This window comes from Hevea brasiliensis, chromosome 13, assembly GCF_030052815.1.
Source record: "Hevea brasiliensis isolate MT/VB/25A 57/8 chromosome 13, ASM3005281v1, whole genome shotgun sequence".
NCBI lineage: Eukaryota > Viridiplantae > Streptophyta > Magnoliopsida > Malpighiales > Euphorbiaceae > Hevea > Hevea brasiliensis.
In genome coordinates this window covers 64,571,284-64,597,293 of record NC_079505.1, presented here as the reverse complement: position 1 = coordinate 64,597,293, position 26,010 = coordinate 64,571,284, and the positions used below count along the sequence as shown (strand labels likewise).

At 36.0% G+C, this 26,010-nt stretch overlaps 2 protein-coding genes across 2 annotated transcripts; one reads left to right on the top strand and one right to left on the bottom strand.

Annotated features, from left to right (window-relative positions):
* Positions 1 to 304: 304 nt before the first annotated feature.
* LOC131171888 (uncharacterized) lies at positions 305 to 3,841 on the top strand. The gene is made up of 5 exons (XM_058132063.1): positions 305 to 1,187; positions 2,167 to 2,237; positions 2,374 to 2,769; positions 2,863 to 3,098; positions 3,559 to 3,841. Exons 1-3 carry the CDS (start codon positions 600 to 602, stop codon positions 2,663 to 2,665), a joined length of 951 nt encoding a protein of 316 aa, XP_057988046.1. The 5' UTR covers positions 305 to 599; the 3' UTR covers positions 2,666 to 2,769; positions 2,863 to 3,098; positions 3,559 to 3,841.
* A 449-nt stretch (positions 3,842 to 4,290) lies between these two features.
* Positions 4,291 to 25,560, bottom strand: LOC110650243 (uncharacterized). Its single transcript, XM_021805127.2, has 3 exons — positions 25,334 to 25,560; positions 24,639 to 25,048; positions 4,291 to 5,299 (listed from the first exon to the last, which is right to left on the bottom strand). The coding sequence occupies exons 1-3, from the start codon at positions 25,425 to 25,427 to the stop codon at positions 4,745 to 4,747; spliced, it is 1,059 nt and encodes a 352-aa protein (XP_021660819.2). The 5' UTR covers positions 25,428 to 25,560; the 3' UTR covers positions 4,291 to 4,744.
* Between the last annotated feature and the right edge of the window lie 450 nt (positions 25,561 to 26,010).

The following is a 26,010-nucleotide window of genomic DNA, read 5'->3' as shown; positions in this document are numbered from 1 at the left end:
AATTGAGTTTTATTCCTTACTTTTTAATGGCCAGATTTTGGCAGGCTGAGTGAGAAGAAAGAAAAAGGAGAGAGAAAGGGTGCATCCTTGGGAGCAAAGAAAGGTGGAGAGAGAAGGGTATAAGAGTAAGTGAACATGGAATAGACCAGGTGTATCATAATATGGAAAATGAAAAGCATCTCTCTTACACGCACACATTGAAAGAGAGCATCACCGCAATCCAAAGCCTAAAAATAAGTAACTAGCAACAACTGCAACAACAACACATCAGAAAACAGCATCATCCCATTTATCTCTTTGCTTTGCTTTGCTTTTTCAACCAATCCAACCACAACCCATTCTCATTGATCTCACCCTCGTTATTTTCTCTCTCTAGAAAGATGGCACGTTCTTTCTTTCTTTCTTTCTTTGTCTCTCTACGCAGAACCTACATAACAAAGAAAGAAGAAACATGGAAACTCCACGCACCCTCCTTCCCTCAAAAATTAAGAAGAGTCCACACCACCAAGTCTGTCTGTGTCTCTCTCCTCAATGGCCCAGCTGGACCAAAATTTATGTGTGAAGAAAAACAAAAAGGAAAAGAAGAGAGGAGATAGTAGATGTCTTCAAATGTTGTCCTCCAACCAAACCCACCTCACAAACCACTCTCTCCCACAACAAATAAAATGAAGTATGCCAGAACTACCCTTCTGCAACCCCCCAAAAAATCCCATCTTCATCACTGTCTCAACTCTCAAAAGAAACATTTTTTTCACCGAATTATGTGGGCTTCTTTGGGTTTTCTTTGTCTCGGTCAGAGTTTCACAGAGAAAACAGGAAAGCGAGAACCTTCCCATCTCTCTCTTTCTTGTTTCTCTCTCTGTCTCTCTCTGACCTCTTCTTTCCCTTCCCTTTATTATTTCTTTCCCATCTCTTTCTCTATCTTCTTTCTCACTGAACTCTCTTCCTTTCTCTATTTCTCTCCCCCTTTTTCTCTATTTCTCTCCTTTCCCAAATACAGCTCCCCGTTTTGCCTTGTGGGTAGTTTTTTTTTTCTTTTTTTTAATATCGTATTCGATCTGATGATGAAGAGAATGAAGGGGGTTGCTGCTGCTATGGAGTCTTCTCCATATGCAATCTTATATGAGGTTCAGAGGACCAGGCTCAAGCATCAAAGTCTTATGCAGGATTATGAGGAGTTGTACAGGGTAATAGCTTGCTTTGGGTTTCCAAAGATATGTGGTTTCTTTTTTATTTTTTTAAATTAGATCTGGTGTTTGTTAGATTTCCTTTTGTGGGTTTTGTTCATAGTTTTGCAGGTTTTTTATATGTTGCGTTTTCCTATGCTTATTTGGTTTCTGGGAAAATTAAAAATAAGAAGGCAAATTACCTTTTGATCTTTGATTTCGCCGTTTTCAAAATTGTGTACATCTTGCCTTAGCTAGTTTGAATTACTTTTCCGGCCAGCGTCATGTCCTTTCTTTGGTTGTAGAGAAGAACTGGGTAGAAAGGGAAGAAAAATGAAAATCATTAAAAGTTTTAGGAGGGAGAAGTTTTGGGTTTCTGGAGTCTTTGCGTGTTCTTTGTTGTTTCCTGTCCTTGATCAACATCCAAAGGGATCAGTAGTCTTCTTTTTAGCAACTTTTCATAGGTTTATCTAGGACTTGTGTCTTTTATCTGTGATTTTGTTTATGCCTGTTTGTGATTATGTTCGTCTCTGTTGATTTATTCGGTTTCTGAGAACTTGCTTTCACCTTTATCTACTGTGGGTTTGGTTGGAAATTGGCCGTTTTCTGGCTCCTTGTTAAGAATTTCATAGAAAAATCCTTTCGGTTCTGCCTGTTATTCTTGTCTATTAGAGACTTTTTCATGGGTTTTAACATATGAATTCTTAGTTATTGATCTCTTTGATGTTATTTGTTTGCATTTTGCACGTGTTACTTAAAGTCTTGTGCAAATTCATGTGGATTGATATGGTTTATGAAGTCCTGTAAGTAGGTTGAACTAGGAACTTGACAGAAAAACCTTTTGTGGCCGTGCTGGAGCATAGATTTTTATCCTAATGGTTTTAAAATTTTTTGAAGGTGTATTTGTTAGGTTTTTTAAGCCTTAACAGTTCTTGTGAGGTTTCAAATTCAATAACTTCAGCTAGTTGCATATGGACTTATGGCTTTAAACATTTGTCAGGAAACAGAATCTCAGAAAAGGAAATTGGAGATGATGAAACAGAAAAGATTGACCCTATTGTCTGAAGTCAGGTATTCCTCTTATTTAAATGAGTAGGGTTGGATATAATATTGTGCCCTTCATATATTTCATGGATTTGCATTCGAGTTGGGATCAGATATATTATGACGTTGAAATATGGGTAAATGTTTGTATTTTGAATTGTAGGTTTCTGAGGCAACGGTACAAGTTCTTGATGCAAAACCAGTCTCAAAACCCTGCTCCTGCACCAAAGTACATAAAGAAACAGAACTTAATAAATGTTAATAGAACTGTAAGGAAAGAAAGGAATTACACTGGGAATGATGCCGCTGTGCAGTGCCAAGCTCCACAATTTGATTTAAACAGAAAGGGTAAGAAGGTTTATAGTGAAAGAGAAGCTGCTTTGCAAACTGCTGGTCCAGTATTCGACTTGAGCCAGAAGCAGAAGACTTATATTGTGAAGGAGGCTGCATTATAAATTCAGCAACAAATCTAGAACTAAATTTAAAGGAAAGAATTTACAGTGGAAAAGAAGCTGCTGCTAGAAACAATGCTCCAATTTTTGATCTGAACCAGATTTCGGTAATTAATTGGCAACTGTTGTTAATGACATGAGCTATGAATTCTTGCATTCCTTTTGTCACGAACTAATTTTATGATTGTAATTTGTTGCAGAGGGAGGAGGAAGAATTACAGGCCAATGGAGAGGTGATGAGAATAGATGAGCCAAAGATATCATTAATAAGGGGTGGGAGTGATGAACACCACAGTGATATGAAGTTATCAGCTTGTAGGAGTGCTGGAAATGGATCAGGTCGGGCAGGTAAGAGGAAGATTTCATGGCAGGATCAGGTGGCATTGAGGGTTTGACTTCTTAGTTCAACTGCAATTGAAGATTATATTTTGGTGAGGTTGGAAAAGTTTCTTTGCCAAATCTTCTCACTATTAACTCTCATTTTCATTTCTCCCTTACTTGTAAAGAAAAAATAGATCCATGTATTATAGTCGTAGATGAATTGATGCTGAGATACCAAATTTGTGTGCATTATATCTTTGGTTAGCTTTCGCAGGGTAGTCAAAAGTCCACAAATTGTTTACGTAGGTGCAAAAGCACGGTGAGATATGTGTCTAGTGCCCTAGGACCCTTCAATTGAGGCTGCAACTCTGGGTCTTGCTTTAATCAGGGGATCACTTTTAGTCTTGTTGCGCTTTATGAGATGGAGATGCATATCCCCTTGATTGTGCCTTAAGCTTTTGTTAAACCCTTCTCTAAGCTTAGTTCAGGGAAATCTAGGGGTCTAATTTGGAGTTATCAACAAATTGTTTTTGGAATTATTGAAAGATAAGTTCCAAATTGTGTTACTGCTGCAGGTTTTATCCTAGGTGAACAATGTGAAAGGAATTATTGCTCATTGTGCCTATTCAGGCCTTTTCTTTTGTCTGGTGTGGGAAGTTATGAGGGGGAGCTGAAAACCAATTCCTCAAGTCTTGATGCTTAGAGCTATTCCTTTTATGGGTGAGGATGGATGGAGGTGAGCCAACCATTGCAATTTGTTGACGTTATCATTGTTTCTTCCCTTGAAAGAATAAAGCATGTGTTCAACCAATTAAACTTTTCGGTTTAAGAGCAATCCCGTTGGGGCATTCATGGGTTGCCTTTCTATTGTACAATCATGAAATTTTGAGTACGGATTCATGGGTTTTGGATCTCAAAGGTCGGTCACGTCAAGAAAATAATTATAATGCAAAAATTAAACTAGAACCCTGTAGTCTGGCCAGATGATAAACTTACAAGTGAATTGATGTGTAAATGGCTTAAGCGATTGCCTGGTAAGGGTTTACCTCCAAGTAGGTCTTTGCGTAGACTCGAAGCTAATTCTTCCAAAGGATCGGTGAAAGTTAGTTTACATTATGAGGAGGCGTTGGCCTGTTAACGAGTTACATCCAAGTTCTTTGCGTGGACTTGAAGCCAATTCTTCCTAAGGTAGACCAATCGGTGAAAGCTAAGTTTCTATCATGAAAAAGCATTGGTCTTCGTACGCTGCGCGTTTTAAAGACCATGTCAATAAGAGTTCCATTCTAACCTACAAAGGGACAAGATAATAATTTTAATCAAGACACGTCCAATTTCCAATTCTAAAAGATCTATTGTTGCTGGCTCCATTTCAGATGCAAGGTTTTAAGTAAAAGTTACTTAACAAACAAGAAACGGAAAATGTAACCTTGAACTTCACGTCCATGTCTAGAGGATACCTTCCCAAACAACGAGGGTGGTTCAATTTTGCTTATTGACTTGAAATTGAAGATTATCCTGATCTCTCATCATCTGCGGCCCATTTTCTATTATCTTGTCATTGCCTGCAACAGTTTCTGTTGTTTTTTCTTTATAGTTGGCATTTCCCGTCTTCTTCTCATTTGCTTCTACAGTCACAGCTTCTCTATCCTTTGCCTTCTCGCCAGCTTTAGATGATACCATTGTAGTGATGGCTGGGACAGCTTCTCCGTTTTGATGAAGCTGCTGCAGCTGAAATTTCTGCTTCTTCACATTTTCATTATCCTACATTACCACTGCAGAGTAGGCACCAATCTGACACATTTCACACCAGAACTTGAATTGTTTCTTCTTCCTAAATTCTGCTGTCCTCTCCTCTGCAATTTCCCTGCCCCTTTTCTCTTCAAATTTTCTGTATGTACATTTTTGCAGCTTATCATTTGCATTCCCTGAATCTTGTTTGTTCTCTCTTTTCTTGTCTGTATCATCATTAGCTTTTTCAACTTCAAGTAATTCCCCTTCAACTTTTGCCTCTAGTTCTGAGCCTGCAATACTGGTAGTGAGATTAGCTGGTTTTGCAGTTTTCTTTGGAAACGGTATAGGACTTAAGTTTTTGGCCACCCTATTTGCTCTCAATCTTGCTTCCTTAGCCTTGTGCCTCTTGCCTTGAAGGTGTTCATTCAAACCTCTTTCACTTGTAGCGCTAACATTACAAAGAGTACAGTTCCACTCTTCCTTGGGTATCTTCTTCAAACCAGCGTCAGGGAGCCCAACAGCACCTTGTTCAGGTGGTGTTGCAGCCTTCCGCTTTGCCCCACAAAGATTTGAATTTGGCTTAGCCTGCAACAGAATACTCACAGCACATAACCGAAAGTCATACAACATTAATTGCTGGATGAATGGTGACAAAGTAGCACTTACAAGCAAGAAACTTTCTTATTCAATTCTGAATAAATCACAACAAGAAGGGCGATATTCATAAACATTACTGTATCAGATATCACAATTGATTACTGCACAATGGTCCACACTCAAAAAATCAGATGGATCATTACAGTTTATGGTTTGCCTGAGTTGCCACTGCTTATGAGATCAAGGTGGCACTGAAAGTTCTTTATTATTCACACCAGTGATTAATTACCACATCTTTTCCATTGCTTGATGGGAAAAGAAAAAAGAAATAACTGGCAACATAAAAATTGAAAAAAAAAAAAAAGAAATAACTGGCAACATAAAAATTGAAAAAATAAAAAAAATCCAAACAATTTAAAAGAATACATAAAAAAATAAATAAAAAGACAAAACTATTAGATCAATTGTGTTGTTTAAGAACTGCAAGCTGCAGTTGCGATGCCAGCCATGGTATTGTTCCACATGTTCATGAGTCCCACCATTACGAAAGCAGAGTGGGTCCAACTGCATAACATGGATCAATGACAGGTGTTGGGTGCTAGTTATTACTGATAGCATTGCAAATACTAGTATACTATAGAAATGTTGAAAAATAAACGTCCTTTCATTGAATTAAATATGTTGGCACCAAAGCAAAATTTTGGTTGAAAACCAAATTTCAATACAAACTTGTTATAAAACCATGCACTACAGCCAAAAGTTTGTGACCATTAAATTGTGGTATAAACTAAATCAAGTGAAGAGGATCCACCATAAAAATTGTATGATTCAAACACCAATGGCCTCATAACCACATTTGTAAAGGCTATATGATTGACAACAAGAAACATATAAATCCTAACTTATTAGAATACAGTTCTAATAATGTGTGAGAAAATCCATGTTCTATTTCTTAGTCCTTTTTCACTTGCAATATGAATCTCCTACAATAGAATTTACTGTTTACAGCTGTGAGAGAACCCAAAATTTTACCTTAACTTTGGTGCAAATATTGTATGCCTAATAATTAGTTTTCCAATCATAGAAGTCAATTCCCAATATGCAGAAGAACTACAATAAACAATGAACTAGGGAATTACCCGTGCTAATACACGTAGTTATTAATAATTTCAATTTATATATTTTCCTTTAATTTTAATATACAAAAATAATGTAATGTTTTAAATTTTTTATTAAATATTTTAAATTTGATTTTTATTACTTTTATCTCTCAGACTTTTTAATAAATATTTCATAATAAAAATAATTAAAATCTATCCATACATAATATAAATATAAATATATGTAATTAATATATGTTAATATATTATAAGTTATCTTATAATAATGACTACTTATTGCAGTATTGTCTTGGAAATACCTTCCTGCTTCATATATAGTTATCTCTTAAAACTTTAAAACTATTTTAAATAACTTTGGGATTTATGTACCTATGAAGCAATTAAAAAAAATTTATAAAATCGATTTTCAGATAAGAAAAATGTAAGATAATGTATTTAAAGATTTGTTATGGAAAATAATTGATTGATGGGCACAAATTGGGGCCATAAATAAGACAAATTACCAAAAGCTACAGTAGTTAGTAGACTTGTTGTAGTGATTATACGTCAGATTATGATTTCAGACAAATCACATCTCAAGAAACTTCAGCATCCAGAATTAACAAGAATGGTTTATATAGCGCAAAACCAGCTGAAGAATTACTAACAAAATTTAAAGAACAGGTTAATTATGGTCAAGAATTCTACTGATAAATTTAGAATAATGCCTATGTTAAATGAAACATAAGTGGTACTTATATCTTTTTTATCAGATAGACTTCTATAAGAATTATATGCATCGAACAATCAATGTAAAGCACACTATTTTCACATGAACAGCACTGATGCAGAATACACTCCTAAAGATCTTTAGGAGTACTTGTTTTAGGAAAAAATATAGAAAATAAGAATTTAGGTTTTTTATGATTGTGCATCCTAAATAGATTAGGTTCCTAATTAAATTGGGATTCTTCAATTCCTAATTATGATTGAATTAATATTCTAAAATCTTAATGAGATTAGAATTTTTAATCCTATAAATAAGACCTAGGTTTTTCATTGTTAGCAGTTTTTGTGATGACAATTTTATGAGATTAATAAACTTTGAGAATTAGTTCCCTTTTCTTCAAGGATTGGTCCTTATTTTTTTTTCTTTGCTTTTGATTCTTTCCCTTGTTCTACATCACCACTATTACTACTACTTCAATCAGAGTCCAAAGCACTTCAGTAACATCTAAAACTATATTTAAGGGGCATGAGGGCTCTTTTTATCGGGTTGGGGAGGACTAAGTAGAAGATCAAATTAGTCGGGGAAAATCACTCGCTCTGAGGTCAGTATAGCATCTCATGGATTAAATATGCTCATATAATCTATAGAAAATGCTATGACAGTGAATTCAAAGAACCCCGCGGCATATGATGCAAGGCATTTTGAGCAAAGAAGCAAGTCAAAAGACAAAGGAAGAAAGCTAGAATGAGAACAGGGGAAAAGCAACAAGTGTGGGCAAAACAGAAATCAGTAGAGTGTTTCACGTCCTGGGTGTGAAACACTGCCCAATCCCACACCCAGGGTGAGGGATTCTCTGGACAGCAGTGACGCTTACCATTTTGTTTGATTGATTTTGTCCCCAGTAGTCCCAATTCAACTTGTACTTCCTGTTTTATCAAGTAACAGCAGCAGAATTCCATTTGGAATAATTTAGGAAATTTCCAACCCTATTTAGGATTTGTTTTTTCCCTATTCAATTAAGGATTAGTTATTTAAATTTCCTACTTTATCGAAAACTTAAGTTTTCCTACCTTATCTAGATTTCCAATTGTATTTAGTTTAGCTAAAATTCCTAAATGTTAGGCATATACTCCTAGTTAGTTTAGGAGAGTTAGAAACTCTATAAATATCCAAAATCTGTATATTTTAGTTCAGGTTTCATTCAATAAAATTTCCAGCAGAGAATTTTCTTCTCAAAACACTCTTGTATGAGTGTGTGTTACTTTTCTTGAGCTTCACGCTGTGTCATCTGAGTGGGGAAATTGCCCCAATCACTTACCATGATGGAGGTGGCAATTATAGTGGTTCCCGCAATGGTGATTGGGGAACTAAAGCCTTGTGACATACTATAGGAGGAGGAGGAAGAATAAGTAGTTAGGGATGTCGGATAAGGATGGATATGGAGGGAAATATTGTTGAAAGTAGCAGTTAGCACAGCTGATTTGTTAGGGAGCAGTCATCATAACTGCATTAGTTAGATGCTGATAAGCTACTCTATTATAAAAAGGTATATTGCTTGTATCAATACATTCTTCTGTTGAATCAATAACAAGATATACTCTCGCCCAAAGATTCCATTCTCTTCTCTTCTCATCTAAGTCTTTTCTTTCTTCTCATCTCCTAATTTTTCTGTTCTCGGAATTCTGTTGCAATCTCTGTAATAGAGATTGATCCTAGGCTGATATCCAGCGTTTTGGTATCAGAGCTAGGTTATGAGAGGGATTGATATTCCAATTGTGGATCTGGTAACTGCCAAGGTTGCGAGAGGAATTGATCTTCCAATTGTGGATTCAGAAACTGCCAAGATGACAAGATCTGGAGCAGTTACTCAGGACTTGGCTAAAGCAGCGAAGATAGCTGAGTTAGAGGATCAAATTAGGTTATGCAAGAAGTTGCGAAAAAAGATAATTGTAGAAAGAGATGATTCTCCTTAATCTCAATTAATCTGTACATGGGTATATATATACAATTGATTCCTATAATTGTGTTCTACTAATTAGGAAGAAATCCTAATAGGATTTCTTATTTAGGATTTCTTCCTAATTAGTAGAACACAATTATAGAAATCAATTGTATATATATACCCATGTACAGATTAATTGAAATTAAGGAGAATCATCTCTTTCTACATGGTATCAGAGCAGGTCATCTATCTAGGGTGACTATTTGTTCTCACCACCCAGCTCAGGAGAGACCTTGGCCGCCGACTGGCTGTTTCGACTCCGATCAACATCGCTGGGCGTCGCCTCAACCCCCCCTCATTCCACCACTGTGTGCTGTTGCCTGATCCAATACACCATTAAAGGACTTCTTAGGTTTGGCTCTCATATCCTATTTCGGTATTTGTTTGATTTGTGATTTTGAATTATTTTGTTGCTGTAAACACTTTGAATTAGCGTTTCAGTTAGTTTTCTTTGTCTCAACAAATGGCAGACAATAAGAATATTATTTCTGATGTGATTCTGGTGATGACTAAGATCACGGAACACAAACTTAATGGTTCGAATTATCTGGAGTGGAGTAAGACTGTTAGGGTCTATTTGCGTAGCATTGATAAGGATGATCACCTTACTAAAGATCTACCTACTGATGATACACAACAAACTTGGCTAAAAGAGGATGCTCGGTTGTTTTTGCAGCTTCGAAACTCGATTCACAGTGAGGTAATTAGTTTAATTAATCACTGTGAATTTGTTAAGGAATTGATGGATTACTTAGATTTTTTGTATTCTGGTAAAGAGAATATCTCACGTATTTATGATGTTTGTAAGGCATTCTACCGTGCTGAGAAAGAGGATAAATCTCTCACGGCTTATTTTATGGATTTTAAATGGGTATATGAGGAACTTAATGTATTGTAGCCTTTTAGTCCTGATGTGAAAGTTCAGCAGGCCCAACGAGAGCAACTGGCTGTTATGAGTTTTCTTGCAGGCCTTCCTTCACAGTATGAGACTGCTAAATCTCAGATTCTCTCCAGTTTTGAGATTTCCTCTTTGCATGAAACGTTCACACGGGTCCTTCGTACAGAAAGTACCCAATCTTCACAACCTGCCAGTAGTGTTCTTATTAGCCGTAATCCAAATGGACAACAAGGTAATAGAAGAGGAAGTAGAGGAGGAATTACAGGCAACAGAAGTAATCAGTGTAATGGAGAGGCTAGTTCTAATTAGGACTCAAGAGGAGTCATTTGTTATTATTGCCATGAGCCTGACCATACAAAATATAATTGTCCGCAACTTCAGAGGAAAAATCAGCGATCACAAATGGCAAATATGGCAGCAGAGGATTCTACAGTATCTTCCTCTGAGAAAACTATTTTGGTATCTGCAGAGGATTTTGCACAGTTTTCCCAGTATCAGGCATCTCTAAAGCCTACCAGTTCCCCTGTCACTATGATCGCTGAGTTAGGTAAATCCACTACATGCCTTGTGTCTTCCTCATCCAAATGGGTTATTGATTCTGGTGCGACAGATCACATGACAGGTAATTCTAGTCTTTTATCCGCTTTTCAGTCTAATCTCACTTCCTCTACGGTTGTTTTAGCTGATGGTTCTACTTCTTGTGTCATGGGTTCTGGAACTGCGAACCCGACTTCGTCAATTTCTTTGTCATCTGTTTTGTGTCTACCAAAATTCTCTTTTAATTTACTTTCTGTTAGTAAACTTACTCGTACCTTAAATTGTTATGTTTCCTTTTTTCCTGATCAGTGTTTGTTTCAGGATCTTACGACGAATCAGATTATTAGTAGAGGACGTGAGTCAGGTGGTCTCTACATTCTGGAAAATCATGTACCGCGGTCGCTTGTTTGCTCCAGTACCTTAACACCTCTTGAAGCTCATTGTAGATTGGGCCATCCTTCTTTGTCTACCATGAAGAAACTGTGTCCTCAGTTTCAGTCTTTATCAGTACTAGAATGTTAGTCGTGTCAGTTTGCAAAACATCATCGTTTGCCTTCTGTGTCTAGAGTCAATGAACGGGCTTCATCCCCTTTTAAGTTAGTTCATTCTGATGTTTGGGGTCCTTGTTCTGTTACTTCTAAAACTGGATTTCGTTATTTTGTTACTTTTATTGATGATTACTCTCGTGTTACCTGGTTATATTTAATGAATAATCGTTCTAAGTTGTTTTCTATCTTTTGTGCATTTTGTAATGAAATCAAAACTCAATTAAATATTTTTGTGCGCATATTAAGAAGTGACAATGCCAAAGAATACTTTTCAGCACAATTTCAGTCTTATATGACACAAAATGACATTCTTCATCAGTCTTCCTGTGTGGAAACCCCATCCCAAAATAGCGTGGCCGAAAGAAAAAATCGGCATCTTCTTGAGGTAACTTGTGCTCTTCTTTTTCAGATGAAAGTTCCTAAACACTTTTGGGCGTATGCAGTTTCTACGGCATGTTTTTTGATCAATTGTATGCCATCTTCTGTCCTTAATGGGGATATTCCTTATACTGCTTTGTTTCCTACAAAATCTTTGTTCCCTGTTGAACCCCGTATTTTTTGTTGTACCTGTTTTGTGCGTGATGTTCGTCCACAGATTACTAAATTGGATCCAAAGTCTCTCAAATGTGTCTTCCTTGGGTACTCCCGGCTCCAAAAAGGGTACCGCTGTTTCTCTCCTACTCTTAATCGTTATCTTGTTTCTGCAGATGTCACATTTTTTTAGTCCACTCCATTTTTTCCTCCATCAACTGTGTATGAGAGTCAGGGGGAGGAGGATGATCTCTTAATATATACTGTCTAACCAATGTCTAATCCTCTCCCACAGCCTAATCCTTTTGTCTCTAAACTTACTCGACCTCCCGTTGTTCATGTTTATTCCAGGAGATTGGAGATTCCTGATTCAGATCCTCCACCAGCTAGTTCGTTGGGAGATCCTATACCTCATACTGATCATGATTCTGATCTAGACTTACCCATTGCTCTTCGTAAAGGTAAACGTTCATGTACTTACCCTATCTTTTCTTTTGTTTCTTATAATCAATTGTCTTCCTGTTCTCGGTGTTTTGTTACTTCTTTAGACTCTGTTCCTATCCCTAATACTGTTGGTGAGGCACTGTCTCATTCTAGCTGGTGTGCTGCTATGAAAGAGGAAATAGAGGCTTTAGATGCTAATGGTACATGGGAATTGTTGCCTTTGCCCACTGGTAAGAAAGCTATTGGTTTCAAATGGGTATTCATAGTAAAAGTAAATTCTGATGGTTCTGTGGCTAGGTTAAAAGCACGCCTTGTAGCAAAAGGATATGCTCAGACATATGGGGTTGAATACTCTGACACTTTTTCTCCTGTAGCTAAACTTACTTCTGTTCGCTTGTTTATCTCTTTAGCAGCTACATATGAATGGCCCCTGCACCAATTGGATATCAAGAATGCTTTCCTTCATGGTGATCTTCAGGAGGAGGTGTATATGGAGCAACCACCTGAGTTTGTTGCTTAGGGGGAGTTGGGTAAAATTTGTAGGTTTCGAAAGTCTCTTTACGGCTTGAAACAAAGTCCTAGGGCCTGGTTTGGGAGATTCAGTGAAGCAGTACAGGAATTTGGTATGCAAAAGAGTAAGTGTGATCACTCAGTATTTTATAGGCAATCTAAGGCTGGTCTAATTCTCCTGGTAGTCTATGTGGATGACATTGTCATCACTGGGAGTGATTCTGCAGGTATTTCATCTCTTAAAACTTTCCTCCAAACCCAGTTTCAAACCAAAGACTTGGGATTGTTAAAATATTTCTTGGGTATTGAAGTTATGAGAAGTAAGAAGGGTATTTTCTTATCTCAAAAAAAGTATGTCCTCGATTTATTGACAGAGACAGAAAAATTAGGTGCTAAGTCTTGTAGTGCACCAATGACTCCAAATTTACAACTGTTAGCAGAGGATAGTGAGTTGTTTGAAGATCCAGAGAGATACAGGAGATTGGTAGGAAAATTGAACTAACTTACAGTCACTAGTCCTGACATTGCTTATGCCGTTAGTATGGTAAGTCAGTTTATGTCTTCCCCAACTGTTGCTCTTTGGGAAGCCTTGGGACAAATCTTATGTTATCTGAAGGGCGCTCCAGGAAGAGGTTTGTTATATGGTAATCATAAGCATTTGAATGTTGAATGTTTTTCAGATGCTGACTGGGCTGGATCTAAGGTTGACAGGAGGTCAACTACTGGATATTGTGTTTCTATTGGAGGTAATTTGGTGTCTTGGAGAAGCAAAAAGCAAGAAGCAGAGTGTAGTTTCTCGATCTAGTGCTGAATCCGAATACAGAGCTATGGCACAATCAGTATGCGAGGTAATGTGGATACTTCAATTACTAGATGAGACAGGTTTTAAGACCTCCCTGCCTGCGAAATTGTGGTGTGATAATCAAGCTGCTCTCCATATTGCTTCTTATCCGGTGTTTCATGAGTGGACCAAACATATTGAGATTGATTGTGACTTTGTTCGTGAAAAGATTCAATTACAGATCATTTCAACAAGACACATCAAAACTGGATAGCAGTTAGGAGATATTTTTAGAAAAGCTCTGAATGGAGCTAGGATTGACTACATTTGTAACAAGTTGGGCATGATTAACATCTATGCTCCAACTTGAGGGGGAGTGTTATGGAAAGTCAATCACTATATTATTTCTTTATATATTCTGTATTCTGTATTCCTATTTAGGATTTCTTCCTAATTAGTAGAACACAATTATAGAAATCAATTGTATATATATACCCATGTACAGATTAATTGAAATTAAGGAGAATTATCTCTTTCTACAAAATCCTAAATAAGAAATCCTAAATAGGAATACAGAATACGGAATATACAGAGAAATAATATAGTGATTGACTTTCCATAATAATAATGAAAATATGATGGAGAAAATTAAGCAGAGTGCAAAGGAAACCAGAAATGTGATTTTGGAGTAGATGCAAGTCATGATTAGGGCCAATTTGGTAGATAAAGGCAAGGGAACTAGTTCTGCATAAAATGAGGGAGTAGGCACCTCTGCTGCTTCTCTCGGAGGCAGGGGTGTACCCCCGTTGAGGAGTCATAATCACTCCATTCCACTTGTTTCTTCTGCTCAGCTTGTGAATGTAAGGCCTTAACAGTACCCGCATTTCTAGAAGGCTGAGATGGAAAAGCTTGTGAAGGAAATGCTAGATCATGGCATTATACAGCCAAGTAGCAGTCCTTATTCCTCTCCAGTATTGCTAGTTAAAATGAAAGATGGGTGCTGTAGATTCTGTATTGATTAAAGAAAACTGAATGATCTCACCATAAAGGAAAAATTTCCAATACACATAATAGATGATCTTTTAGATTAGCTTCATGGGGCCTCTATATTTTCTAATATTGACTTGAAAGCAGGTTATCAGCAAATAAGGATGAGCCCTAGAGATGTCTATAAAACTGCTTTTAGGACACACCATAGGCACTATGAGTTCACTGTCATGCCATTTGGGTTGACCAATGCACCTGCAACTTTTTAAGACCTTATGAACCATATTTTTCAGCCTTTCTTAAGAAAGTTTGTATTGGTATTCTATGATGACATTTTGATCTATAGCACATCTTGGGAAGAGCATTTAAAGCATTTGGAGGAAGTTTTTAAAATATCACAATAGCAGCAACTTTATGCTAAAGTGAGCCAATGTTGTTTTGGCAAGTCTGAAATTGACAACCTTGGGCACATAATTTTTGGCAGGGGTGTTGCTACTGACTCTGCCAAGGTTCAAGCCATAGTTTCTTGGCCCACTCCAAAATCTGTTAAGGATTTACAGAGTTTTCTGAGTTTGACTGGATACTATAGGAAGTTTGTGATCAGTAAACATTAAAATGATATGCTTAAGAAGGATGATTTTCGGTGGGGATGATAGGGCACAAAAAGCTTTTGAGTAGCTTAGGGAGGCCATGTCTCAGGCTCCACTTTTGGCATTGCCCAATTTTTCAAAGCACTTTGTGGTGAACAGATGCTAGTGGCATAGGTATAGGGGCTGTGTTACAATAAGATGGGCATCCTATAGCCTTTATTTCTAAGGCTTTTGGACCAAGAACTAGAGCCTTATCAATATATGAAAGGGAATTGTTAGCAACTACATTTGTTGTCTCTAGGTGGAGACATTATTTGAAGCAGGGCCCTTTCTTTATAAAGACGGACCATAAAAGTATTAACCATCTCTTGGAGCAGAGATTGCACACTAATTTGCAATTGAGAGGAGTTTCAAAGTTGGTAGGGCTGAAATACAAAATACTCTAAAAGCAGAGTTGATAATAAAATTGCAGATGCCTTGTCTAGGAGACCCGTTGATGATGAATGTCAGTTGTTACTTTTGCATTCTTCTTTATGGCCCACTTGGATGAATAAGCTCATTCAAAGTTATGCTGACGACAAACAAGCACTAGATTATATTGCTCATCTATCCATTGATAGCAAAGCACATCCTGGGTTTTCTCTCAATAATAGTCTATTATTTCACAAAGATAGATTGTATGTGGGAAGTAGTGGTTATTTAAGAGAGCATTTGTTAACTCTCTATCACAATTCTCAGTTAGGGGGTCATTCTGGCATTAATGCTAGTTATATGAGACTCAGTAGACATTTTTTCTAGCCTAATATGTTAAAAGCAGTATTGGAGTGGATCAGAAGCTATGATATTTGTGCAAGGTGAAAATTTGAGACTTGTGCTTCACCAAGTCTTTTATAGCCTCTTTCCATTCTATCTTAAGCTTAGCAACACGTCACTATGGACTTTATAGAGCAGTTACTTAAGTCCAAAGGGAAGGACACTATTTTGGTGGTTATTTACAAATTCACAAATTATGCTCACTTCATGGCATTGCAACACCCTTTTACAGCTAAAGATGTTGCTAAATTGTTTCTAGATAATATTTTCAAGCTCCATGGTTGTCATGTGCTTATAATTTCTGATAGAGACAAGGTGTTTACTAGTCTCTTTTGGAAGGAGCTTCTTAAAATGATGGGTACTCAGCTAGCCTTTAGTTCAACTTATCACCCCCAATCTGATGGGTAGTCAGAAAGGTTGAATCAAAGTTTGGAGGGTACTTAAGGTGTTTATGTTTTCAACAGCCTCATTCTTGGTGGAAGTGGTTATCTCTAACAAAGTGGTAGTATAATACTAGCCATCACACTGCTTTTAAGACGTCTCCATTTGAAGCCTTGTATGGGTACCAGATTTTGTGAAGGAAAGGCAGCAAATGTCACAATTGATTAAGGAGAATTTGCTAGTGGTTCTGAACAAGATGAAACAAAATGCAAATAAGAAAAGATCAGAAAGGGCATTTCAAGTAGGTAATAGGCTATATCTCAAGCTTCAGCCTTATAGGCAGGTTTCAGTGGCAGTAAAGAAGAATTTCAAGTTGGCTGCTAGGTACTATGGTCCTTTTCAAATTGTTTCTAGGATAGGGCAAGTGGCTTACAAGCTTTAGTTACCTGATGTAGCATCTATTCACCCTATTTTTCATGTTTCCCCTTTAAAAAGGAAAGTGGTTGAGGGTGTAACAATAGTGCAGACTTTACCAGTTCTGCACAATGACACTATTATAGTTGCTCCTGAAAAAGGGCTAAAGACAATAGTCATTTCTAGGGATTCTCAAAGATTCTTCAAGGACTCATCAAGTGGATCAACCTGCCAGTAGAGGAAGCCACTTGGGAGGATCAGTCTTTCATATTGGCTTATTTTCTTGAATTTCAATCTTCTTGGGACAAGAAAATGTTATGAAACTAAGGGGAATAGGAATTGTAGAATGTATGGGAGGGAAATATTGTATAAATAGGGTAGCATTGTAACTAATTGGGTTAGCCAAAAATTCAATCATACAAGAATTATTTCTCTCTATAATTCTCTCTTTCTTTCTACTTCTTATTCCTATTTCTTCTATTCTCCCATCTCCTTTCTTCTTATTATCTGATGCAGAACCCTAACTCAAGGATTTTGTGAGAAATTAGGATCAGAGCTTTCAAGGGGTGGGCACTACTTGCTTCCTTCCTAGTTCATCTGAGTCGCACCCATGTCCAGATTCATGTTTCTTTCTCTCTAATTCTTCCTTCTTTTTCCCGAGATTTCTTTCTTCTTTCCCTCTATATTCCTTCTTTTCTTTTCTGCAAACCCTGTTCTTTTCTTTTTCTTCTTTCTTTCTTTTTTGAAATTCCAAGAATTAATAGAAATTCTTTTCCTCTCAACTCTTCTTATCTTCCCTCTTTTGAACCTCCAAATATTCCATTCTTTTTCTATTTCTTCCTTTTCACATTCTCTACAAAATATCTTTATCTTTTCACTATTCTTTGATTCTTTTCTCTCTTTCTATCTCTTTTCTTAATTAATTTCGTTCTCAATTCATTCTAAGGGATTCCTTTCTCTATTTCTAGTTTTGGTTCCCTATTTCTTGAAGTTCTTGAAATTATGGATTGTACTAAAATCCTGTTGAGCTTCTTGAAATTTCTTATTAAAAAAAAATCTAGATTCTTTTATCAGTTTATTTTCTTTCACTATTTTCTTCCTCAAATTTTCTTGGAAGCAAAATACAATCAGAGCATCAAACAATGGAAGTAAAATTTTGGGAACAAAATGATCTTAAGGGTATGCTAGAAATTGTTGACAGAAGATTAACAAAACGCATGGTGGAGTTGGGAGGAGTTGCTGTATCAACAAAAGTTGAGGAATTTGGAACAGGGCATTTGTGAAATTGTTGATAGGGCAATTAAAAGATATAAGGAGAAGCTGGATAAAATATAGGAGAAATGGGAGATATTGTTTCAAGAAAAAAATGGATAAATTTAAAATAAAGGAGCAAGTGCCCATTAATGATGTGGACATAGCAGAATATAGAAAAGTTTGATGTGCAGATTTTGAACTTAGATGAAGAACAAGTGAAAATTCATGCTTCACTTGCTACTGAGGAAGAAAATTCAAAAGCGGCTTCAACCAAGAGGTGGATGTTAAGGCTTATATCCTTAACCTGAAGTTGCAATCAGTGGGTCATGATGTTCTAGAAAAGCAGTCCATGATGAATTTTAGTAGTGATATGGTAGATGATATGTCATTTGAGCTGGACAATTCAAAAGAACAAGTGGGAGATATTGTTTCAATTCCAGAGGAGGTGCCAAAACTGACCAAGTTTTACTCATTTACGGGCATTACTTTTGCTGCATATGGTCCTTTCCAAATATATGGCATAACATTGACTACTATGGTAGTCAAGGTTGATGAAAAAGTTGATTTTGAATTTCATTGCTATAATTTGGAGAGAGTTTCCTATGAGATTATTCTTCTCAAAGAGGATGAGTATGAGAAATGGCAAAGAAACAAAATGAAATTAAAATTCTGTCATTCGAGGGAGAATGCACGATGGCTGATTGTAAGAAAGTATGTGCATAACATTCCAGTACACCAACATTCCAATTGGAAAGGCAGTTGTGTTTAGATAAAATGCTTCCTGCCAATTCAGTCTTAGCATTGCAGCTCAACCGTAGCATTCAAGCTGCTTGCATAGAAGATTTTTCTTTTATTCATGGAACCTTTTCATTCTTGAAGACAAAAATGATCTCAAGAAGTGGGAAATGTTATAATAATAAGGAAAATAGGAACTGTGAGAATGTATGGGAGAAAAATATTGTACAAATAGGGTAGCATTGCAACTAATTAGGTCAGTCAAGAATTCAATAATACAAGAATTACTTCTCTCTCTATAATTCTCTCTTTCTTTCTACTTATCATCCCTATTTCTTCTATTCTCTGATCTCCTTTCTTCTTATTATCCGAAGCAGAACCCTAACTCAGGGACTCTATGATAGAAAATTCTCTTGGGGAGAGTATTGTAACATATTATAGGAGGAAGAATAAGTAGTTAGGGATGTTGGATAAGGATGGATTTGGAGGAAAATATTGTTAAAAGTAGCAATTAGCATAGTTGATTTGTTAGGGAGCAGTTATTATAACTACATTAGTTAGCAGCTGATAAGCTACTTTGTTATAAATAGGTATATTGCTTGTATTAATTCATTCTTTTGTTGAATCAATAACAACATATACCCTCTCTCAAAGATTCTATTCTCTTCTCATCTAAATCTTTTTTTCTTTTCATCTCTGATTCTTTTTGTTCTCGGAATTTTGTTGCTATCTCTGTAATAGATATTGATCCTAGGCTGATATCTAGCAAGCCCTTAACCATAAGGACGAAATGTTGTGACGATGGGGGCGACATCTGGAGCAACAAATGGATTTCTTGAGAGACACTTTGAAGAAATTGTAGATTGTCTTGGTGTTTTGGGAACTAAAATAAATAGGAATTGGGTTGACAAAGAAGGCCAAAAGATGGTATAGCTCTTGGAATCAACCAATTCAAACACATGATATATCCATGATGAAGATTTGGAAGAGAAAGATGACTGAAGTCACTGAACCAATTAGGTTCAATAGACATCAGCAGTATGGTGATGATAGGAGAAGAGGCACGGATTAATTGGAAATTGATATTCCTAATTTTTATGGGAATCTCAACATAAAAAAATTTTTAGATTGGATTGTGAAGGTGGACAGATTCTTCAACCATGCGGACATAGCACCTAAAAAAAGTGTCAAATTGGTAGCTTGTAGATTAAAAGGAAGTGTTTCTGCTTGGCGGGAGCGATTGCAATCTAGGAGGAATCAAAAAGGAAAGGGACTAGTACATACATGGTTTATAATGAAGCATTTGTTGGAAAATGAATTTTTGCCTATAGATTATGACTAGATTTTATTCTAGCAGACACAACATCGTCAACACAAGGTACAACCAAAGCCATTAGTGGTTGAACAACAAGAAAGTGAAGAACAAAGGGAGCTTTGGGATTCAATAGTGCAACTTGAAGTGGAGAAATCTAAGTTTAAAGAATATGAACTTGAAATTTCAGTTGTAATGCCTCTCAATATTGTTGAAGATGATGAGCCTCGGTTCAATTTTGAGCAACCAATTCTAGAAGGAGAAGCCCGGATTAATGACATAGAGCAAGAGGAGCTAGAGAAAAGTGTCGTAGGGAGTAAAGAACCCCAACCCATGGAGTTTTCAATGGAGAGTGATAAATTTGGCGTCATGGAGATTGAAGATTTTTTTAACTCTTTAACTATTATGGTTTTTGTTGATTTTATTTGTCTGTGTACTCTCGTAGATACAAAGGAAAGCATAAAGCTCTTCAAATCCATTTTGTTTAGGTCCATCTTATTGATCCTGCTCATGAAGACTACATGGAATACTCTTCCATTGAAGATTTTCATTCTCTTTCAATTCAAAATACGAGATTCAAAATACGAGGAAGAGTTTATTTCAAGTGGGGGAGAATGATATGGGAGCTATTTTGGTTCGTTGCAACTCAAGGATGAGTTTTTTTTTCAAGTGGGGAAGTATGATGCGGGGCATTTTTGGGTAAATACGCAATTCAAAAGACAAAGGAAGGAAGCTGGCATGAAAACAGGGCGAAAACAGCAAGTTTGGGCAAAATAGAAATTGGTACAGTGTTTCACACCCTGGGTGTGAAACACTGCCCAATCTCTGGAAAAGAGTGGCACTTATGAGTTTTTTTTTTTTGGCCCCCAGCAGTCCCAATTCAACTTAGACTTCTTATTTTATCAAGTAACAGCAGCAGAATTCGATTTATAATTAATTTAGGAAGTTTCCAACCCTATCTAGGATTTAGGAAGTTTCCAGCAGAATTCTTCTTGATCAAAAAACTGAGGAACAACATTACAAAGATCGATATTTGTAGACTCAAAAAGTTAATCCTTATCATTTAAGAATTTGGATTCCAAAAGTAAACCTTAACCTTTAGGTAATCTAAAAAGTAATCCTTAATCCACAAGAACTCTAAATGATGACTCCTATAGAAATCTATAACTTTCCATAGAATCTGAAATTACAAAAATGCCTTTGTCTTCTAGAAAGTCAAAATCCTGCAAATTTCTCAGGCAAGGAACATCAAAACAAGACTAGTGGAGCTCTAAAGTTCCCAACAATGCTCCCATAGTTATTAAAGGCTCAAGGCGCACTAAGGTACCAAAGGGTCCTCAAGCCTAGGAGCAGGCGCATGTTTGAGTGAGGTGAAACACGAAAATAAAATATATATATATTAAAAATAAAAAAATGTGAATATTCCTTCAAATTTCAAATAATATAAAACTAAACATAATAATAACTAATAAGCATTCAAGTAATAATAACAATAATACTATCCAAATAAAAAAAAAAACTAAAATAATATTTGTTTAATTAGGTAAACAATCAATTTTACAATAAAAAGTGATATTTTGAGTTCATTTCTAAGAATACAATCAATTTGTTTAATTTGTTCAATTCAATTACAGTCAATTTGTTCAAGGAGATTCAACTACAGTAAATAATATTTGAAATATTCACAGCAAATATTTGCAAAAAGTGAATCATGTCAATTTTCAATTATATCAAATATTCATAGCAAATATTTGAAATATTCAATTACAGCTAATTTCTTCAAGGAGATTCAATTTGTAAAATATTCAATTACAGCAAAATGACCCATTAATTAGGTATAAGGATAATCACAGCAAAATGACCCATTAATTAGGTATTAGTATCAAAAATAGAAAACCCAAATCCATAACTTTCCTCTCTTTTTTTATCTTTTTAAAATTCAGCCACAAGAAAATGAAATTCCTAACATCTGCCGTTAATTACAGTCTAGAAGCAGAGGATGAAGACTCAAAATGCAACTCAACAATGAATCATTGAACCGAGAATATCAACTCAACAAAAATCAACTCAAAAGAAAAAAAAAAGAAAAGAAAAAAAAAAGACAGCATATGAGTAAGAAACAGCAGAGATTCAAACACCAAATCACCCGAAAATCAACTCAGCAAAGAAGAAAAGAAAAAGAATGAAAGATAGAAGCAGATATATGCAAGAAGAGAATAAGAAGAATGAAAGAAAGATAAAAGGGGCACTCCACTTTTAATAGAGTGCCTGGGCTTGATGAGGCCTTGCGCCAAGTGCGCCTTTTGCATATCGCCTGCCTAGAGGGTTTCTAGGCGCAAACCCTTGGGCCTCCTGTGCCTGGAGCCTCAGACACGCCTTTAATAATTATGAATGCTCCTTGTCATCAAAGTTCCATATAAGTGATTGGCATTAGAATTATCTTTGGCATGCCTTTCGTACATATGTTGTCATCGTACTCCATCTCATGATTTTTCTTTAACAGATTAAAATCTTCATTAATATGAAATTATTAAATATTTTTGAGGCCAAGCACAGTAGAACCTACCATAGTGCTGTGCCAAAACAGGCTTGCAAAAAGCATGGGGAGGTTACATCCCAAGAACATGGCCAGGTGGGTAATGCAAACCATACCATCGGTTGTATCCTTCATACAGTTCCTTTACAGCCTGTGCATTTTTTTTAGTATTTTAAATTTTTTGGCAGAGGAGAGAAGAAAAGATTTCCAAAAATAAAATTCTCATCTATTGATAGCCTTGGAACAAACTAACATACAAAAATGATTGCACAGAAAATTCAATTTGAATATAGTACATTACCATTCACTATTATATCATTAGTCGTGAAAATTTATGAATTATATGTTAAGGTAGAACTTTAACCTCTAAAGGGAAAAAATCACATTTGACACAGTAAATGCAAGAGAAAAAGGACATAACTTCTAAAAGAAAAAACAAAAGAATATACTTGTAAGGTTGACAACCATGCATTGCAAAATGGTCAACTCTTTCTTCTCAATTAACCGAATCTTGAATGCAGTCATGTCCCAAACATTTGAGTTAATAGTTGCATGTTGACCTGGAAAAACATTAATCTTTGATGCTATTGTTGCCATCAGTGGGTTAAGTTTATCATGTGCCATGACAGTAAGCACAAGAATTTATTTTCTTTTGTTTATCCTTTTGGTGCAAGCACAAATGGACTTGGACAAGGGTTTCAGCAAATTGAAGTTATAAGTGATAAGAAGTGATAGGTAGACTTAAGATGATGATGATGTGGGGGGCACTAATAAGAAATGATTTAGCAGCTTTAGATCTTTCTGAAAATATAACCTTATATCAATTGGAACAATATACCTGACCTAAGGTTTAGTAGAGTTGAGTTATCTTTTAGAAGTAAACCCTTCTCTCTTTATAATTAACATGTCAAATGTGATTTTTTTTTCTTCTTTGAGATTAACATTCTACCTCAATATTACATATTCACAAATAATAACTTATAAGTGAATAGTGATGATTGAACTTTTTATGTATCATTTTTGTGCAAGCATTTTGTTCCAAGACTATTAATAAAAGAGAAGGTTCAACTTCATTTTCAGAATTCTTTTCTTCCCCCTTTGCTAAAAAGACTTTTGCAGGCCAGCCCACGAGCCGCTACTGTGCCAACCAAACACTATAAAGTAGGTCTTGGTCCATGCCAGCATGTCACGGATGAGGGTGCCACTCAACTATGACATACCAGCATATCCTGCCACTGTATAGCATCATGCCTCTAAATGTGGGCAATGTCAGCCCAGAACTGCCCACATTACATCTACTTGTGTGCCTGACATGGAAGCCAGGATCCAGTGACCCATCACAATCTCAATATTGTAGTTATTGACATGCCAAGCAGCACAAGTCCATGATCTGCCCGGCCCATTGTAGCTGTACACCTCTAATGCAATCACAGTTACAGTGCATGAATAAACTATAAAGACCTACTGCATATATATAGGACAGCCAAGGGAAATGAAATATCAGTACCCAAGGGATCAGTAAAGCCATCAACCTACACTACTCTTTGCCCAGATTGAGGAAGGCAAGTGTTAATGCATTAAGATTTGATACTAAAGTTTCTGCTGAAATATAATTACTAGAAAAAACCTTCAACAAAATACTGTAGATTGATTGTGTTAGAAGAAATAATGGCAAAAATTGCACTTGACGATGTATATCCTAATTCCAACAACAAATTAATATGATATAAAGTCCCAAAATTATATGCAATCACATGAAAATTTATTTAGTTCTTCCTGATATCCAAGAACAAAACCCATAGCAGAAAAAGCTGCACAGAACAGAGTTAATAACATGTTTCCTTCTTTAGCATCTTAAAGCAACAACTTCAACCAACTTGCAGAAGCCAAAAAAGTAAACCCAAAAGGAGTAAGAGAAAATAACAGAAGAAAAGCTCCTAACGTTAGTTGTTATTCAAACATGCAGTTCATCTAGATAGCGTTCCCACTAGGAAAACTCGATGTGAAATCAGGCAATAAAACCTATTACCAGTAAAATAGCAAAGCGTGTGTAAAACAGCCGCATGCATACACCTGAACTTCTAACAAAGACAAAGAATGAAAGAATCACCCATCATATATGTCTTTGATATCGTATCAGAATAAAGTATCACAGAAAAAACTATATCTTGGGATAAGAACAAATTAAAAAAAAAAAAAAAAACGCAGTTAATCGAAAACTTACCAGTACTATTAGTTTATCCTTATTATCTTCTGAAACTGGCTTAACATCAGGCAACACCAAAGCTTCTGATAACCTTGGCCATTGATCGAACACGCCATGACCATGAAATGCTGATCGATCTTCGAGCCGGCGATTGTCAAATTGGTTCACGCAAGGGAACCAAGCTCCCTGTTCAAGCCGCATTGTCAGTCTTTCCTCAGAAGACAGGCCTCCGTCCCTGATTCCTACTCGCATTGCCATTTCTCTCTCCATCATCAGCTCTCTCCTCACCTCGGCTTCGAGTACCCGCCGCCGTGCGATTTCCTTTGCGATTATCTCTTCTCTGATACGCTGCTTCTCGATTTCGCACTGGAGCGTTTGGTTTCGCATTAGCTCGGGGTTTTGTCTCGGATCAATGTTTGGATAGTTTGCTGTGAGAGACAATCAGTGCAAATAAACAATTCGCTTTTGCGTTTGATTCCAAAGAAAAATGAAGTATATTGAACTTATCATGCTTTTTTATTTATCAAATTTTTGCTATTAAACTTCAAATTGGTAGCTACCTTACCCTGTAAGTTTTCTCAATAAATAAACAGCACTAAGATATTGCTAACAATATTAAAAAAAAAATTAAGATTTTTTTCTTTCGCTTTCTCACAGTTTCTCACCAACCAAACAGGAGATAAGAGAAATTTGAAGCTAGAATTTGCACGGACCTCGAAATGCTTCTTCGGAAAAGTATCCGAGAGTCGATGACGAAGAGAATAACGTTGGCGGTTTGCCGTCTACAGCTCGAAATTTGAATTCCATGGGAATTACAGAGATAAAAATTTGAGGTAGAGAAAGAGAAGCCCTTGTGCGCTTGGACAGTGGCCTCTGTGGCTAGAAGCAATTATGTGGTAAGTTGTTTGCACGCGGTGGTGAAATGAGCGTGAGAATTACTCTTCTGACAAAGTTTTTGGGTGGATGGCTAAATAAGTCAAAATTAAGCTGGACTTTCCATATGTGTATATATATGTCAGAATTTGGGTGGATGGCTAAATAAGTCAAAATTAATCTGGACTTTCTATATATATATATATATATATATATATATATATATATATATATATATATATTTTTTTTTTTTTCCCTGTCGAACTGGACTTTCTAATTAAAACCATAGGTTATCACCTAATAAATATTATATTTTAGAAAATTGTAAAATAATTTTGCGTAGATTTACAATTATTTTTTTTTAAATATTTTTTTATAAAGTAATTAATTATGAAAATTTTATCAACTTAAAAAAAAGTTTTCTAAAAACAAAGCATATATAATATTTTTATAAAAAGTCTAATAGATGAATTATGTATGGTAAATTTTGTTAAAAATTATATTAACAAGTTTAGGT

Bases quoted from the DNA above. Each gene is read 5' to 3' on its own strand.
- LOC131171888 (XM_058132063.1), top strand. From the start codon at position 600: ATGTCTTCAAATGTTGTCCTCCAACCAAACCCACCTCACAAACCACTC. The intron at 1,188-2,166 runs GTAATAGCTTGC...AACATTTGTCAG, and splicing joins ATTATGAGGAGTTGTACAGG to GAAACAGAATCTCAGAAAAG. The intron at 2,238-2,373 runs GTATTCCTCTTA...TTTGAATTGTAG, and splicing joins ACCCTATTGTCTGAAGTCAG to GTTTCTGAGGCAACGGTACA.
- LOC110650243 (XM_021805127.2), bottom strand. From the start codon at position 25,427: ATGGAATTCAAATTTCGAGCTGTAGACGGCAAACCGCCAACGTTATTC. The intron at 25,049-25,333 runs GTCCGTGCAAAT...TGTCTCTCACAG, and splicing joins TTCCGAAGAAGCATTTCGAG to CAAACTATCCAAACATTGAT. The intron at 5,300-24,638 runs GTAAGTTTTCGA...ATTCTGTTGCAG, and splicing joins AGGATAAACTAATAGTACTG to GCTAAGCCAAATTCAAATCT.